Source organism: Hemiscyllium ocellatum, chromosome 7 (assembly GCF_020745735.1).
Source record: "Hemiscyllium ocellatum isolate sHemOce1 chromosome 7, sHemOce1.pat.X.cur, whole genome shotgun sequence".
NCBI classification, from domain to species: domain Eukaryota; kingdom Metazoa; phylum Chordata; class Chondrichthyes; order Orectolobiformes; family Hemiscylliidae; genus Hemiscyllium; species Hemiscyllium ocellatum.
The window spans coordinates 90,694,824-90,713,477 of NC_083407.1; the positions used below are offsets into that span (position 1 = coordinate 90,694,824).

At 41.5% G+C, this 18,654-nt stretch overlaps 1 protein-coding gene across 1 annotated transcript in view; it reads left to right on the forward strand.

The window, feature by feature from the left end:
* Positions 1–18,654, forward strand: part of LOC132817546 (protein unc-80 homolog) — a 270,588-nt gene that overhangs the window by 213,647 nt on the left and 38,287 nt on the right. The window contains exons 48-52 of the mRNA XM_060828048.1: positions 7,279–7,449; positions 8,003–8,095; positions 9,105–9,323; positions 9,954–10,154; positions 15,304–15,427. Coding sequence (XP_060684031.1) covers positions 7,279–7,449; positions 8,003–8,095; positions 9,105–9,323; positions 9,954–10,154; positions 15,304–15,427 — 808 coding nt within the window. The remainder of the gene's footprint in view (positions 1–7,278; positions 7,450–8,002; positions 8,096–9,104; positions 9,324–9,953; positions 10,155–15,303; positions 15,428–18,654) is intronic.

Sequence of the window (18,654 nt, forward strand, 5' to 3'; positions counted from 1 at the left end):
CATCTTGTTATTCCTACCAAAGTGAACAACTTCGCACTTAGCTACATTGAATTCCATTTGCCACATTTCCGCCCAGCTCTGCAACTTATCTATATCCCGCTGTAACCTACCACTTCCTTCCTCACTATCCACAACTCCACCGACTTTTGTGTCATCCGCAAACTTGCTTACCCAGCTTTCAAGTCCTTCCTCTAGATCATTTATAAAGATAACAAAAAGCAATGGTCCCAAAACAGATCCTTGTGGTACACCGCTAGTAACTACGCTCCAAGATGAACATAATCCATCAACTACTACCCTCTGTCTCCTTCCAGCCAGCCAATTCCTAATCCAAACCTCTAATGTATCCTCAATGCCATACCTCCGTAGTTTTAGCATTAGCCTACCATGGGGAACCTTATCGAACGCCTTACTAAAATCCATATACACAACATCTACTGCTTTACCCTCATCCACTTCCTCAGTCACCTTCTCAAAGAACTCAATAAGGTTTGTGAGGCACGACCTGCCCTTCACAAAACCATGCTGGCTATCCCTGATCACGTTATTCCTACCCAGATGTTCATAAATCTTATCCCTTACCATTCTCTCTAAGACTTTGCCCACCACTGAAGTCAGACTCACTGGCCTATAGTTACTAGGGCTATCCCTACTCCCTTTCTTGAACAATGGGACCACATTCGCTATCCTCCAGTCCTCTGGTACTATTCCCGTTGACAATGACGACATAAAAATCCAGGCCAATGGCTCTGCTATCTCCTCCCTAGCTTCCCATAGGATCCTGGGGTAAATGCCATCAGGCCCAGGAGACTTATCTATATTCATCCTTTCCAATATTCCCAAAACCTCTTCCCTGCATATTTCCAGGGCATCTATTCTAATTATTTGTGATTCCATATTCACATCAGCAACAGTGTCCTGTTCCTGAGTGAATACTGATGAAAAGTACTGATTTAATGTTTCTCCAATCTCCTCCGCCTCCACACACAACTTCCCACTACTATCCTTGACTGGACCGATACCTACCCTAGTCATCCTTTTATTCTTGACATACCTATAGAAAGCCTTTGGGTTTTCCCTAATCCCTACCAGCTAAAGACTTTTCATGCCCCCTTCTCGCTTCTCTTAGCTCCCTCTTTAGCTCCTTCCTGGCTACCTTATAACTCTCAATCGCCCCTACTGAACCTTCACGCCTCATCTTTACATATGCCGCCTTCTTCCCTTTCACAAGGGACTCCAATTCCTTACTAAACCACGGCTGCCTCACAAGGCCCTTTACACCATGCCTGACTGGTACATACCTATCGAGGACACGCAGTAGCTGCTCCTTGAACAATCCCCACATCTCATTAGTGTTCTTCTCTTGAAGCCTGTTTTTCCAATCCACACATCCTAAGTCATGCCTCACAGCATCATAATTTCCCTGCCCCCAGCTATAGCTCTTGCCCTGCGGCGCACGATTGTCCCTCTCCATCACTAAAGTAAAAGTCACCGAGTTGTGGTCACTGTCCCCGAAGTGCTCACCTACCTCCAAATCTAACACCTGGCCTGGTTCATTACCTAGAACCAAATCCAATATAGCCTCCCCTCTTGTTGGCCTGTCGACATATTGTGTCAGGAAACCCTCCTGCACACATTGTACAAACACCGACCCATCTAATGAACTCGAGCTATAGCTCTCCCAGTCAATATCTGGGAAGTTAAAGTCCCCCATAACAACCACCCTGCTACCTTCACTCTTTTCCTGAATCATCCTCGCAATATTATCCTCTACTTCTCTAGGACTATTAGGAGGCCTGTAGAAAACACCTAACAGGGTGACCTCACCTTTCCTATTTCTAACCTCAGCCCAAACTACCTCAGATGGCAAGTCCTCTTCCATCGTCCATTCCACTGCTGTGATACTGTCTTTGACAAGTAATGCCACACCTCCCCCTTTTTTACCCCCATGTCTGATCCTACTAAAACATTTGAACCCTGGAACGTGCAACAGCCATTCTTGTCCCTGTTCTACCCACGTCTCTGTAATGGCCACAACATCGAAGTCCCAGGTACCAACCCACGCTGCAAGTTCACCTACCTTATTCCTTATACTTCTGGCATTGAAGTATACACACTTCAATCCACCTTTCTGGTTACAGGCACCCTCCTTAGAGATCGCTGCATTATTCCTAACCTCCCTACACTCAAGGTCCTGTACCCTAAAGCTACAGTCCTGGTTCCCATGCCCCCGCGGAGTTAGTTTAAACCCTCCCAAAGAGCACTAGCAAACCTCCCCCCAAGGATACTGGTGCCCCTCAGGTTCAGGTGTAGCCCATCAGCCCATTTCTGAGGTCACCTCACCTCTTTCACACATTCATGCCTATCCATGGTGATCAAAGCTACCTCATAACCTCTAAACCACCCTATGCTTGTTGACATCTCCCTATGTCCTCTCCGACCTCCACGCCCCTTAACCCACCATCCACAGTCCTTCCTACCTTCTCGTCCACATTGAGACTTTGGTCCAGCAACCTATTTGTCCCTTATAAGCCCTATGCTCCTCTACCAATCTCCCATCTTACCAACTCATGGCAACCCATGTTGTTCCCCCAGCCACTCTCTTCCATCGCACTTCCTTGCCAACTCGCCTAAAATCCACTTAGCACATGTTTCAGGGATCATGCTGACATAAAAAAGTTTATTTGTCTACCAGTGATGTCACTATTTAAATGATTCATTCATTGACATGAAATAATTCAATACATTGAAAATGCTTCAATTAATCTCTAATGAAATCAAAACTTTGTGCTTTATGTTCTTGACAACTTTACGGATTTATGTCTTTTTTTAGATGAAGTAATGAATACTTTTAACAATGCCAAAACCTACTGGACCCTTCATTCTGTCAGCAATGTGTTCCAAGACCATTTCTGCAGAGGTCATAGAAATTACAGCATGGAAACAGACACTTCGGTCCAACCCATCCATGCCGACCAGATATCTCAGCCCAATCTAGTTCCATCTGCCAGCATCTGGCCCATATCCCTCCAAACCTGTTCATATACCCATTGAGATGCCTTTTAAATGTTGCAATTGTACTCTGGCAGCTCATCCCATACACGTACCACCCTCTGAGTGAAAAAAGTTGCCTCTTGGGTCTCTTTTACATCTTTCCCCTCTCACACTAATCTTGATTGAGTTTTTTGATGAAGTAACAAAGAGGATTGATGAGGACAGAGTGGTAGAAGTGAACTATATGGACTTCAGTAAGGCATTCGACAAAGTTCCCCATGGGAGACTGGTTAGCAAGGTTAGATCTCATGGAATACAGGGAGAACTCGCCATTTGGATCCAGAACTGGCTCAAAGGTAGAAGACAGAGGGTGGTGGTGGAGGGTTGTTTTTCAGACTGGAGGCCTGTGACCAGTGGAGTGCCACAAGGATCAGTGCTCGGTCCACTATTTTATATAAATGATTTGGATGTGAGCATAAAAGATATAGTTAGTAAGTTTGCAGATGACACCAACATTGGAGGTGTAGTGGACAGCAAAGAAGGTTACCTCTTATTACAACAGGATCTTGATCAGATGGGCCAATGGGCTGAGAATTGGCAGATGGAGTTTAATTCAGATAAATGTGAGGTGCTGCATTTTGGGAAAGCAAATCTTAGCATGACTTATACACTTAATGGTAAGGTCCTAGGGAGTGTTGCTGAACAAAGAGACTTTGGAGTGCAGGTCCATAGCTCCTTGAAAGTGGAGTCGCAGGTAGATAGGATAGTGAAGAAGGCGTTTGGTATGTTTTCTTTATTGGTCAGAGTATTGAGTACAGGAGTTGGGAGGTCATGTTGTGGCTGTACAGGTCATTGGTTAGGCCACTATGACAATCCAAAATAAATTCACTATATAACAGATGTTCTCACTTGGTCTGCTCCTTATTATCTAGGTTCCAGACAGTGTGGATTACAAAACAGAACTTAGATGTGGGGCAGCTGGTTATTTAAATGGTCAGCTACCTCCACAAGCCATGCAGCGATATAAGCTAACCTGACACCACACTTGTCCCCACAAAAATCAGAAATGACTCTTTCTGGGGTGGGACTTCCAAATTTGTGATTTTCACCAATTTCACTCTGACAGAAAGGTTTGAGATTTTCCAGCTTTCCTCTTTATTTCACCATGCATGAATTTCATTGAGATTCACTGTTTATCTCATTGCTCACCAAACACCCAGATACCCTGCCACACTCACTGTTACTTTCAGCTTCCACTTTCAGCACTTTACTTACCAAACCACCTTAAAACCTTAAAGTGTACATCTTAAAACTGGAATAAGACAGAAGATGGCTATACGATGTCGACTGCAGTAAAACTTTGACCCTTGCCTTAAATAATTCCTGTCATTCAACAATATTAAGTTGAATGCTTTAATGAATTTCAACCTGGCAAATATGTAATTTTGTTAGTAATGAGAAAGAAATTTCATATGAAAGACCATACCATTACCACACTGACAAAGGGATTGATAAGGTTCAGGTTAATTTTATTATTTCACACTCAACACAAGTGTAGTATTATTAAATGTATAGTATTAAGTTATGTTAAATCAAAGAGAATTGAAGGAATGCTAATAAAAACATAGATCTTCTGGGCAGCATGTTTTGTTCAAATGGATTACAAAAGACTTTCCAGTATTTCAAGAACTTAATTTAATGATCAGAATTTAAAGTGTTGAGCAATGTGTACAGACACAGAGAGCCAACCAGAATAGTGGCCAGTTATATTGCTGAGAACTTCTGCAAGTGTTGCCTGGTTTTGAAGCTCTAATATGGAAGGTTGCAGAAGTAACATTGCTTGCATTGGACCCCTGCTCACTTTTGTGCCTGTTCAATTTACCATTGCTAATTCCAGCAAACAGCAGCTGTTTGTCAGTAGGGGGTATGGAAATGCAATGTTAATAATGTGATGAACACTTAGATTTTTGTCATTAATATTCAGTATGAATCAGGTGGTAATCACTCCTGGATAGCTGGGAGCCATCCTGTACTTGTCTCCTTTTACATTTTTAATGACTGTTGTCAATTTTGCACTCTGATTTTATGTCTCTACTGTTGCCCCTTTTCCTTCCAGATAGGATGTAATGGGATTCTGATAGATTTTCAATTTGGTATAACACTAGCATGGCAGATTAGCCACCCATTGTAAAAACAGCCCAGCTCCGTTGTCCAGACAATAGGTTTAAAACCTAACTGATGGGTTTCTTTTATTTATTTTTTCTCTTGTACATTTGCTTTCTGCATAAAATGCATAAAAGTGTGTACAACAGGTGAGCCTCACTGAACCCATGTCCTAACCCTGTTCCCATATTTCTTTTCTTCAACCACTTACCTAATCCCAAAAACCTCCATGTAAATGCTTCACCTGTTCTCAACATGAAACTCATGCTTCATCTGATGCTCATGTCCTCTTGTTCTAAACCCTTACTGATTGTAAATAGTCAGCAATATATCCCATCCTGACCAAGCTCTGTCAGTCATCATGATGTACTATTAAAGGAAAGGAACTGAATTTTTCAAGTCTTCCTCTATTTTCTCCCAGCAAGAATTATTGGTGTTGATCTATGCTGTATTTTCAATATTGTCTCACAACTTTCCTATTAAAGATTAGTAGAATTAATAGACTCACTGTTTCATAAATTTTATATTCTGTAGTTCTTGTTACTCCAAGCCTTTCTAGTATTTGATTTATTAGTATCACATGTACCGAGCTACAGTGAAATGTATTGTTTTGCATGCTAACCAGATAAATCATACCTTACTTAAGCACATCAGAGTAATAGAACAGAATGCAAAATAGTGTTACAGCTACACAGATTGTACAGAGAAAAATCAACTCTAATGAATTAGAGGTCTGTTCAAAATTCTGATAATAGTGGGAAAGAAGCTGTTCTTAAATCCATTTAAATCTTAAATCTGTTTAAATATCTTATCTACATGAGGTGCTTTTTTTTCATCACGTGGGCCTGAAATCAAGCTGGTCTTTCACATCACTGGGGTATTTCTCATTCAGTTAATTTGCTCTTTAATATGGCACGGTGGCACAGTGGTTAGCACTGCTGCCTCACAGCGCCAGGGACCTGGGGTTCAATTCCCACCTCAGGCGACTGACTGTGTGGAGTTTGCACGTTCTCCCCGTGTCTGTGTGGGTTTCCTCCGGGTGCTCCGGTTTCCTCCCACAGTCCAAAGATGTGCGGGTCAGGTGAATTGGCCATGCTAAATTGCCCATAGTGTTAGGTAAGGGGTATATGTAGGGGTAGGGGTATGGGTGGGTTGCGCTTCGGCGGGTCGGTGTGGACTTGTTGGGCCGAAGGGCCTGTTTCCACACTGTAAGTAATCTAATCTCACAGCCGTTAAGGTATGGTCATTATTTCTGTTTTAATTATTAATAGGTGCTACTTCATGTTCATGTAGAATTTTGCCACTTTTTCTCTCTTCCCTACCTTATCAATACATTTATGAGTGAAATTTTAATTCAGTCTAATTTTGTGTTATGTGGTAAGGGTATTTCATTTGTGGACATAGACCTAGAAACCATTAAAAATGAGACAGGACAGATGGGGATCACTCAGCCTTTCTTGTCCAAGAAGCCCTTTCTAATCCCAACTACTTGTACATGGCCCATAACTCTGCAGCTTACAGCCTGGACTTTACTTAAGGTGCAGATTCAGATGCTTTTTATGAGTTTAGGATCTCGGTACCCACCACCAACTCAGGCAGTGAATTCCAGACACCCATTGCCCTCTGCGTAAAGAGGCATGTCTCTTTTAATCCTTCTGCTACTTAGCTTGAATCTATGACTCCTGATTTTTAAACTTTCTGCCAAGGGAAACAAGTTCTTCCTCTTCCTCCACCTCACAATTTTGTAGAACTCAATCATGCCACCCCTCAATCTTCTCTGTTCCAAGGGAAACAACCCTGACCTCTCCAATCTTTCCATGTAGTTATAGTTCTCCAGTCCTGGCAACATACGAGATAAGTCTTCTCTGCACTCACTTCAGCGCAATTATGTCCTTCCTGTAATGTGGTGACCACGACTGCACATAATACACCAGCTGTGGCCTCACCACCTAAGGTTGCCCAGAGGAACAATCCTGACTTTGCACGACTAAGATCAAATGTTTAGCCCCTTTATGTTTGCATAATTTTTTAACAAAATGGTTTGCCACAGTAGAATTGGATTTTCTTTGCTATTGCCCGGTAGTGCTTTGTCTGTTCTAATGCTTCTTATTTATGCCATAGTCTTCAAATGCTGATGGTACTAGAGGCACTGGTTCCCTGCTACCTGCAGAAACTGAAGAAGCAAACCATTCAATTGGAGTCATCATCCGCAGCACGGGATGAAATCACTGCTATTGCTTCACTAGCCACATCCTTACAAGCCCTACTATATAGTGTTGAATCTCTCACCAGGTAATTTATTAAGCCTTCTCTTGGGCTGCTTTGGCATTCAATGTCACTGTCCTACCAAAGTAAATTTTAATGCTTTGTTAGCATTTATCGGTTACAGAGGTGGATTTTTAGATGAAAATTTCAGCAATACATTTTGTTCCACTGTTTTTAGTGGCCTGCTCTGTCCCTTATTCAGTACAGTAGTCCCCTGCCTGTACCTGCGGGGGATATGTTCCAAGACCTACTGCTGAGGCCCGAAACCGCAGATAGTTGCGAACTCGTTCATTTAAATGGGAAATTTTCCTTCCCAGCATCCCCTTGGCCCCTGGTTCTGGAACGTTCCTGTAATATACTTGGGCCGCGATAACTGAAACTGCAGAAAGCGGACCCGCAGATACAGCGGTCAGCCTGAATAATGTAACGCATGAAACTGATTGAAGGACATTAGTACAACAATTTGTCTAAAATGAGCCTCTGTTTTAATCTTTGTAGTTGCTTTGATCAAGCAATATTTGTTAAGCAGGACATTTTATTTACAAATTGCATGTTTATTTCTTCATGAACTGTGGTGCAGACCAATGACAGCTCCTCAAATGAGCAGGTCCGACCAAGGTCATAGGGGAGCTCCAACAGCCAACCACGCCATGTCTGGAGGGGCCAATACGAGGTCAGGAAAAATCGTGATAACTCTTGCATGCTCCTTTTACAGGCACAACGGACCAAATAGTTATTTCAATCATATGGGCAGCACCGTGGCACCGTGGTTAACACCGCTGCCTCACACGCCAGAGACCTGGGTTCAATTCCCACCTCTGTGCAAACTCCACACAAATAGTTGCCTTTCTCCCCGTGTCTGCCTGGGTTTCCTCCAGGTGCTCCGGTTAGGTGGATTGGCCCCACAAAATTGCCCGTAGTGTTAGGCGAAGGGGTAAATGTAGGGGAATGGGTCTTGTTGGGCCGAAGGGCCTGTTTACACACTGTAAGTCATCGAATTGAGGTTGTCTATCTTTTTTATTATTTTCAATTGCTCACAACCATCAATTCCTTGTTTCAAAGGATTAGTCAGAAGAATGTAATCCTTGAGGCGTAAAATGTGAATTCTAATCTTGCAGATCCATTTACATTACAGTGAAAACCAGTGTTGGTTATCGTCTGAAATATAAATGGCCTCACCCTGACCTGCCTGGCACCAGAAACCTGAATATTTGGGTTTCTTAATTGTCACTGGAACATTGATTCTGAGCATGTTTGGATTGTAGGAACATCTGAATGGGAGCAGGTCATTCAGTCCTGCTGTTCCATTCAAAGGCATCATGGCTGATTCATGTCCAATCTCTTTCTACCCACCTTGACACGTGGTGAGCACACATTTTAGACCTATTTGGGGGAAATAATGACCGAGTGTCATGTCACTGGATTAGCAACCCACAGGCTCAGGTTCTGGGAACATGGTTGCAAATCCTATCAAGTCATTGTCCACCGTGACTTGTCCCAAGAAGTTGGTAAGCTACCCTGAAGGTGCATACCCTTGTTGTGATTGTTTTCTCATAAAGATAATTGCAGGAATTTGACTTCAAAGCTGCCAGTTGGTTGGGTGAAAATTGTTGGTGATTACAGGCAATCTTGAAATTTCTCACGTTATTTTAGAATTAAAGAATATTTTTACTTTTCCGCAGAGATAACCTTCATTTGTTAGAAGAGGGTCAGAGTCTGCCAACTGAAGAACTGGATGAGCGTATAGCAAGAGAGGAATTTCGCAGGCCTCGGGAGTCTGTACTAAACATTTGCACTGAATTCTTCAAGCACTGCGGCCCTAGGTTGAAAATTCTTCAGAATATGGCTGGAGAACCAAGGGTTACCACTCTTGAATTACTTGATGTGAAGTCACATATGAGGTATACTATGTCTGTTCTACATATTCTAAGCTTGCCACCTTCAGATTTCTTAGCATTGCTTGTCCTGAGCATTTTATGGGAGGAAAAAAAATCATAATTCTGGCGACACTCTCAATTCAAGAAAAGGGAGCTTCCCTGGTCTGAGTACATTCCCTGTAATGATGGAAGACAGATATCTACTGAAGGATTTCATGTATAATGAAGTACTTGGAGCCAAAAGGCTAGTACAATGCCAAATGTTCCATTTCAATAATGACTTGCAAATGTGACTTGTAGGCCCTAAATAATGGCTAGTGTCTCCGTGGAGTGTAGGTCAATGACAGGCGAAATTAAGAACATCAACTTTGGCATGTGGGCAGGACCAGGGATCTCTTCTGTTTCACAACCTTCAGTATAGTACACACTCTGAGACAGATCATTCCTTGATCAGTAATTAAATAGGAAGTGACAGAATAGTTCTGGGTTCTGATGATGTCTACAAATGTCTTTGATGATCTGAACAGTTACCCTGAAGTTTGAGGACCACAAATGAAATTGGTTGCTTTTTATGGAAATAACTAGTTCCTTTCAGAATTTGTAGTTATTGTATTTTGTCCTTCTGGAATAAGTTTAGTGTTAATTGTACCTTAGGTTGGCCGAAATTGCACATTCCCTTCTAAAACTTGCACCATATGACACCCAAACAATGGAGAGCCATGGGCTTCGGAGATACATCATGGAAATGCTTCCAATCACCGACTGGACTGCAGAAGCTGTGCGGCCAGCTCTCATTCTAATCTTAAAGAGATTAGATCGGATGTTTAATAAGATTCACAAGATGCCAACCTTAAGGTAATTTATGTTCGTCTACTAAACATTGAGGAGATTTATGGTGTTGCAAGTGATCGAATAACATCTGTTAATTGGAACAGCAGATTTTAATATTGTTTTCATGACAACTTGTTGAATGTGAGAGCTGACAGCTACAACAGTGAGGGAAATGGTGCGTCTGAGATCTGAGTATATCGGACAAGCAAAAGTGTCCTTAACCAATGAGAAGATAGGATTGTGAAATTAGCCGCACAACTACAAAGGACAAAGTTGAATTCAGTGTTAGATGAGTGAAGTTAATAGAGGCAAGAAAGATTTCTGATCCAGTTTCCAAAGTACTTGTCTTTCATCTGTAAAGTTGCCATTAATGCAGAGATCCATGCTAATCCTACAGAAGAAAAACAAAGTGCTGCGAATGCTGGAAATCTGAAGTAAAAGCAAAGTGCAAGCGAAGCTAAGCAAATCTGGCTGCAACTGTGAAAAGTATTAATGTTTTGAGTCCAGTATGACCCTTCAGAACCAGAGGAGGCTAGGAAAGAGATGAGTTTTATGCTTTGAGAAAACAAAAGAGGGGAGGAAGACTGAGGCCATCAGTTCCATAAGAGAGTCGGTTTGGACCTGAAACTTGAACAGGAGGTTTATTAGGGCCCAATAACCGAGTCCAAGGCGTGAGGAGGCTTGTGGTGCTCTGGTTGTGGATTGGAACCACAGTGACTAGGTTGAAGACCAGGAGCCTAGGTCTGGAATAGGGCCTATGGCTTGTGTCCTTGGTCATAGCTGAGGATGTGTCAGAGGATGAGACTCCCTCAACATCACTTCAAATTTAGGTACTGAGCGTCAACAGTGAATTTTTTAAAGTATTAAACATTTAACTTGCCAAGAAACTTACTTGTGTAAAAGATATTGATATTTCATTTATATTCTCAAACAATTGTGTTCCATGTCCACATTCAATTGAATAATGTTTACACAAATTCTGATTGATCCATTTGGGGCAGTATAGTAGCTCAGTGGTTAGCACTGCTGCCTCACAGCACCAGGGTGTCCTAGGTTCAATTCCAGCCTTGGGCGACTGTCCGTGTGGAGTTTTCACATTCTCCCTGGGTTTGCTCTGGTTTCCTCCCACAGTCCAAAGATGTGCTGGTCAGATGTAATGGCCATGATCAATTGCCCATAGTGCTAGGTGCATTAGTCTGAGGGAAATGGGTCTGGGTGGGTTAATCTTTGGAGGATTGGTTTGGACTGAAGGGCCTATTTCCACACTTTAGGGAATCTAATCATTTGAATTATGAGAACACCAATGTGTAGATCTATTAACTGACTAAAGATCTTCTTGCTGAAGAATCGCCTCAATTTCACTACTGACTCGATACAGGAGTATGTGGGGCATGTCTTTTCTTGGTGTAAATGGAACCACGGATTTTATATCTGCTCTGAAGGTGATGTGGTATAATGTTTTCAATTTGCCCATTTTTCTGCTATTATATACATAATAGTGTCTCGAACATTTTCCTATCTTTGTACTTCAGCCTTACTGTTAGCTAGCCTTTGATCTCCATTTTGATCACTCATTGATCTCGTGATCTAATGATGATGGTTGCAATGATGGTCAACAATGACACTTGTTTGACCAAATCTGTCTCACCTGCATGCACAGAGTGCTTTTCAAAATTAATAATGTCAATTGAATTTTGTTGTAGTACTCCAGTACTTACACTTTTGTTCCTCAATTTCTCCAAGAAAGATGATATTAATTTTCTATTCTTTGATTTCTTGCATGGTATCTTCTTTAAAGACTTCTATCTTTTACTTTGAGATTAAAAGTTTATCGAAATGACATACAGATTTTAAATGACTGATTTTCCTGCAGGCAGTTCAGGCCTGTGGGCCTTCTGTCTAAGCCTGTGTGGGAACAATAAGACGGGATCTGCCATTCTTTCTTCATACTTCTCTGGCTGCTGACATGATGTGCTTTTATTCTTGCACCTCACAGATTCAAATGCTTCCTCCATGGGATTTCTCTCTCATCTCTAATGAAGACTTAGTTCTGTTTTTCAGCTTCAGTCTGTCGAGCCTAATGCATTGTTTTAATCAATGTTAAATTCAGCCTGAGATTATATGAAACTTAAGAGTGTTGCATCTCAAGCCAAACCACTTCCGATCAAGTTGTACTTTCGCATTTCATACAAAGAACAAAGAAAATTTACAGCCCAGGAAAAGGCCCTTCACCGCTCCAATTCTGAGACGATCCAAATCCACTGTCTAAACCTATCGCCCAATTCCTAAACATCTGTATCCCTCTGCTCCCTACCTACTCATGCATCTGTCCAGAAATACCTTGAATGAATCTACCATGCTTGCCTCTATTACCTCTGCTCGTAACCCATTCCAGGCACCTACCACCCTCTTTGTAAAGTACTTGCCGCGTATATCTCCCTTAAACTTTTCACCTCTCACCTTGAATGCATAACCTCTCGTTATTGAATCCATCACACTGGGAAAAAGCTTATCTCTGTCCACCCTGTCTATACCCTTCATGATTTTGTAAAACTCAATCAGGTCCGCCCCAATCTCCTTTTTGCTAATGAAAACAATCCTGACCTATTTCACCTCTCTTCATAGCAGGCAACATCCTCGTAAACCTTTTCTTCACCCTCTCCAAAGTGTCCACATCCTTTTGTTAATGTGGCGACCAGAACTGTACACAGTATTCTAAATGCGGCCAAACCAAAGTCTTGTACAATTTTAATATGACTTTATACTCAATACCCCGTCCAATGAAGGCAAGCATACCATATGCCTTCTTGACCACTCTATCCACCTATGCAACAACCTTCAAGATACAATGAAGCTGAACTCCCAGATCTCTCTGCTCATCAATTTTTCCCAAGGTCCTTCCATTTACAGTATAGTTCACTCTCGAGTTAGACTTCCCAAAATGCATCACCTCACATTTGCCTGGATTGAAATTCATCTGCCACTTTCTGCCCAACTCTCCAGTCCTTCTATAACCTCCTGTATTCTTTAACAGTCTCCTATGTTTTCTGCTACTCCATCAATCTTCATGTCATCTGCAAACTTACTGATCATACCAATAATACCCTCTTCCAGATCACTTATGTATATTACAAACAATAGTGGTCCCAGCACTGATCCCTGCGGAACAGCACTGGTCACCTTTCTCCATTTCGAGAAACTCCCTTCAACTACTACGCTATGTCTCCTGTTGCTCAACCGGTTCTTTAGCCACCTAGCTGGAACACCCTGCACACCATTTGACTTCACTTTCTCCATTAGTTTACCACGGTGAACCTTATAAAACGCCCTTCCTTCATCCATCAACTTGTTCACTTTCTCAAAGAACTCTATTAAGTTGGTAAGGCATGATCTACCCCACAAAAAAAACCATTTTGCCTATCACTGATAAGCCCATTCCTTTCCAAATATAATTAGATTTTATCCCTCCCTATCTTCTCCAGTAACTTTCCCACCACTGACATCAGGCTCACTGGTCTGTAGTTACCTGGAATCTCCCTACTACCCTTCTTGTACAGGGGGTCAACATGAGCAACCCTCCAGTCCTCCGGCACCCCACCTGTATTTAAGGATTCTACAAACATATCTGTCAGGGCCCCAACTATTTCCTCTCTTGCCTCTGTCAGCAACCTAAGATAGATCCCATCCGGCCCTGGGGATTTGTCCACCTTAATATCCTTTAGCCTAACCAACATCTTCCCTCCTTATGTTAATGTGATCCAGAGTAAACAAACTTTTATCTCTGATCTCAGCATTCATCACCTCCCATTCCTCAGTGAACACCGATGCAAAGTAATCATTGAGAATCTCACCTATTTTCTCAGGCTCGACACACAACCTTCCTTCCTTATCCTTTAGTGGACCAACCCTTTCTCTGGTTACCCTCTTGCTTCCTATGTAAGAATAAAAGGCCTCGGGATTCTCCTTAATTCTGCTCACTAAAGTTATTTCATGAACCCTTTGAGCTCACTTGATTCCTCGTTTAAAATTGGTCCTCATTTAAGATACATACAAATACTGAGCTACATGTGAACACATGAGTTAGGAGCATTGATAGGCCTTTGACTTCATAAACCTCATTCCACCATTCAATAAGTTCATAGCTGATCTGATTATAACTTCAAATCTATATTTACTACATGTTCAGATAACCTTTCAATCCATGCTTACCAATCTGTTTCTGCAAATCTGCCATTTCTTAGTCTACTCATTGCTGGCTTGCTTCTCTTTCTGAGCATCTGTCTGTACCATGGGTTTGTTAGGAGGTTACAAGATTTTATCCGTGGCACTAACTTTGGTGCTGACTTGGCCATTGGGCTGTTCCAACCTTGTTCCCCAGTGCCATTAGCTAATATCATTGAGTTGGATTCTAGACAATGTGTGTGTGTTTTACTCCAAGGTAAAGATATAGCTAGACTTTTGGGTGTTTTTGAACAACTATTTATTAACATGAAGCTAACTAAAAACAGCCATACCAGGTCTAAGCTAGAGCTCCTTTACTAGAGTCTCATCATTATCATGCCTGTCATCATGTGTGTTTTTTTTCCATTGACAGTAACATACCCTCCTATGTACATATGTGGCAGGTAGTCCTTTACTCTGCATGCCTCCTTTACCCACAGCTCAACAGCATGCCTTCCCCCAACAAAATTCTGCTGAGTGGAAGTGGGTTTTATGTTAACATGTGCTCCGATGTATTAAAGAGCAACAAGTTAGCTTATATCTTGAACAATTCTTCAAGCAGTCTGCAAGAGTACAAAATGCATTTTCTGTGGGAAGAGTTTGAAATCCACTCATTCTGTTAACTGCTGTTGCTCAGTGAAGATTTGTCTGCAGATCAGTTTTCAATTTGAAAGGCTGGGATGTCAAGGCAGGAAAAACCAGCAGGAAATAACTTTCTAGTTCTTATATTTTCGTCAGCTGATTAATGCATTCTGATTTGCTCTAGTTAGAAAATGATATTGTAGCCAGTTGGAGGCAACAATTTGCATACATTTTGTTACTGTGAAAAGTGACAGATTTGTTAAGAATCAAGACTTGTAAAAATTTGTGGCTATAGTTGTACAAAGAATAATTTAACATAAACATTGAAATATTGTTGTCAGATGCTGTTTGATTTCTAATGTTTCTACAGGCGCCAGGTGGAGTGGGAAGCCGCAAGCAGTTTAATTGAAGGCATTTGTATCACCCTCCAAAGGCAGCCAATCATTTCATTCCTGCCACATCTCAGGTCATTGATTAATGTTTGTGTCAATTTGGTGAGTAGCTGGGAAACATTAAAATTGAATCAATCCCTGTCAAACTTCAATATTTTCATTCAGTGCCAAAGGAGCTGTTCAAGTGTCATTGCCCCTTCATGGAATATGAGAATCACCGGAAAGGCTAGCATCAATTTTATTTCCAAAATATACTTTATTCATAAAAGATATCTAGTCACAAACACAGTTTGGTTCTGTACAGTATCATATCAAGGAGACAAACAAGCATTGGAGAGATCACTATTTGTTACTTATCTCACAATCGCTCTTGAACTGAATCACTTGCTCAACGAGCTCAGAGGACTGTTAAGCGGCAACCACGTTGGTGAACCAGATAGACAACATTGAACCAACATTGTTTTTAACAACATGTTATGCACCAGACCAAGCCCCTCAAACTATGTTAAGATGACAGTCTAGACCCTAACTTGTTCTCATTTTAAAGGTAAGTGTAAGGCTTTGTATTCCAGATGCAATTTGATTGATCAAACCAACCAACTTGAAATCAAAGCACTTTATTCATATAGTATAATTAAAATACAGACACAATAAAAATAAAATAATTGGTTGAACTGTAACTATTGAAATGCTTAGCAAGATAATATACATTAACTACTACTAATTAAATGTTCCAATATAGTAACATCCCGTAAACACACCCTTGGCAAAAGCAAATTCGGTAAAATAGATTGTTTCACATGCAATTCTAGCAGCAGGAAGAGAACCCCAGCTTTTAGCTGTAACAGGGAGAAGAATAAAAGTTTCCACATTCAGCTTCAAGACCCCAGCAACTGCTACTGAAGGCTAAAACAAAAAAAAAACTGGTTCCGAAGGAGCTTGACCCTTTAAAAGCCCTCTAACTTTATAAAAAAAAGCCCAAGGCCACACATTCTGTTTATTTGTTTTGGAGCTGAAAATTTGTTGCTGGAAAAGCGCAGCAGGTCAGGCAGCATCCAAGGAACAGGAGATTTGACGTTTCGGGCATAAGCCCTTCTTCAGGAATTGGTTTTGGAGCAGACCATTCACCACCTCTGTCATAACCTTCATGAAAAACAAACCAGGACAAAATACACCTCTTAAAACTATACTGTCATCACAAAAATGTTTAATAATTGGCATGGTTACTATAATGAGACTAATTCCATCTGTTATTAGTTTCATGTAACTTTGATGCACTGCGCCCTGTCACCAGAACATTCACCAGAGTCTCTTGATTATTAGTCCATTAATATCATTATCAATATATCTCAGTGCCACTCCCACACACTCGACTTGTCATCCACGCTGTCACCTGCCACCTGCTCGTTCCCCCCATGTCAAATTGTGCCCCTGTATCCACCTCTATAGCCATTCAACCAACTTATTACCAACTCATACTGATTCTTGACCCCACAAACTTCTCTCTACTCATACATCTTCCATGTTTGTAAAACCCAGGATCCAACAACAGAGAATCTCAGAACCAATGCTGAGATAAAGAAGAATATGTAATATTCTTAAGCATCTATCAGTGAACCACTTGGGGCGAGAAAACACCTTCCCACTGGTTAAAACTAATTCACTACATTTAATTACCTTCAACTATTTAACTTCCAATTAATGCAAGAATTCCTATGCAAAATGCTCACTTGGAAGACTTTATAAACAATTGGATGCTTATACCAAAAATAGACAGAAACCCTACTGTAATGACTGGTTAGGAACCAGTCATACAGCACAAATCAGCTTGACAGTTATAATGAGTTGATTTACCTTTTTATTCACAATTGTTTAATTATTTTTAGTAATCTCAAAGGGCACTTGATCTCTCCCAATCTTTTGAAACAATATCCTTCAAAGAACTCCAGCATCTTTAGACTGTTTCCTGAAAGGTCTAAAGCCAACAAGTCATGTTTGGACATTCCATTTGCAAAACTTTGATCAGTTTTGAGTTAGTTTGTACTTTAACGTATGCAGTTGCTTCCTCAACCCATACAGTTGTGCAAATAAAGTGCACCTCTGCTTCAATCCCCATCCACTCCCAGTTGGAAATCATGGGCATCATGTTCCAAGGTGGGCTTCTCAGATCAGATCCCTGGCATCATTTTGTCTAGGCTGGAGACCCTCTCCATCATTGCAAAAATTTAGACTGAAGTCTCAGATTCATGTCCCAGTCAATACTATAGCATTATGATTGGTTTCAATCTAGAAAGGGAAGGAAAAATTCACCCATGCTCAATGCTCCTGAATGCCATTGCAGAATTCTTGCTGGAAATCTAGGTGTGGTGAAATATCAGGTGAAACAGGGGTGGAATTTGACATTCAGCTCCGCATCAGGGGTCCTGTATAATGAGGTGTAAGACTTAGGTTTGAAAGCACATCCCTTTCCTGACATCTCCCCACTAAGCTCCAGGTAATTAGAATTGAGAATAAATTTCCCACCTGAAGGCCAGTTAAGGGCTTTAAATGACCACATATGGGCTACTCATGGACTTCAGTCACAGCTTCTGTCTTAACTCCAGTGGCGTGTGGGTATGGCATCCTGCAAGCAAGCACATGGAGCATCATGGCAGATATGACAGTGGCATAAAGGGTGTACCTCCTTTCTTGGGCACCCTGCGTCAATCTGAAGGACCCACTGGCCTCATGGCTGACCCTCCGTAAAGGCACTCTCCTTATTTTTACACTGACTCACCTCTGCCAGGGCCTCTATGATTGGGCCCACCTCACTTGGCTCCATTCTGGGGCTCCCTAATGATCCTCCTCTCAGTGTCTACTGAAGTGCCAGGACTGGTCCAAGTGGCACTGCTGGTTCTGAAGAGTTGATCAGTTCTGATTTGTCATCACCTCTCAGAAGTGGGAAATACCCTTAGCCACACTGAGGAGCCACAAAGGCATGCAGCAGATAGCCTGGTCCACCTCCCACTGAGGACCTCAGCATCATTGCCACTAGCTTTCTAGGCAGCAGGAGGTGAATATCTTAAAAATAAGCTAATTGACTGCCACAGAATCCAAATCCAGTCAGAGTCATAATCTAAATGAGGGAAAAGGGGGAGAAAATTCATAACGATGGTACTACCATAGTTGTAACAATGTCCTCTTGGGTACGTTTGATATTTTTTTACATTTCTCTTCCCTCCATTATTTCCATAATTTTGCTTCCTGTTTGTACAATGCATTGGCTCATCTAACTTCTAATCATTTACAACTGGAGTTACTGGTTAATGAACAGGAGTAGGAAATCCCCG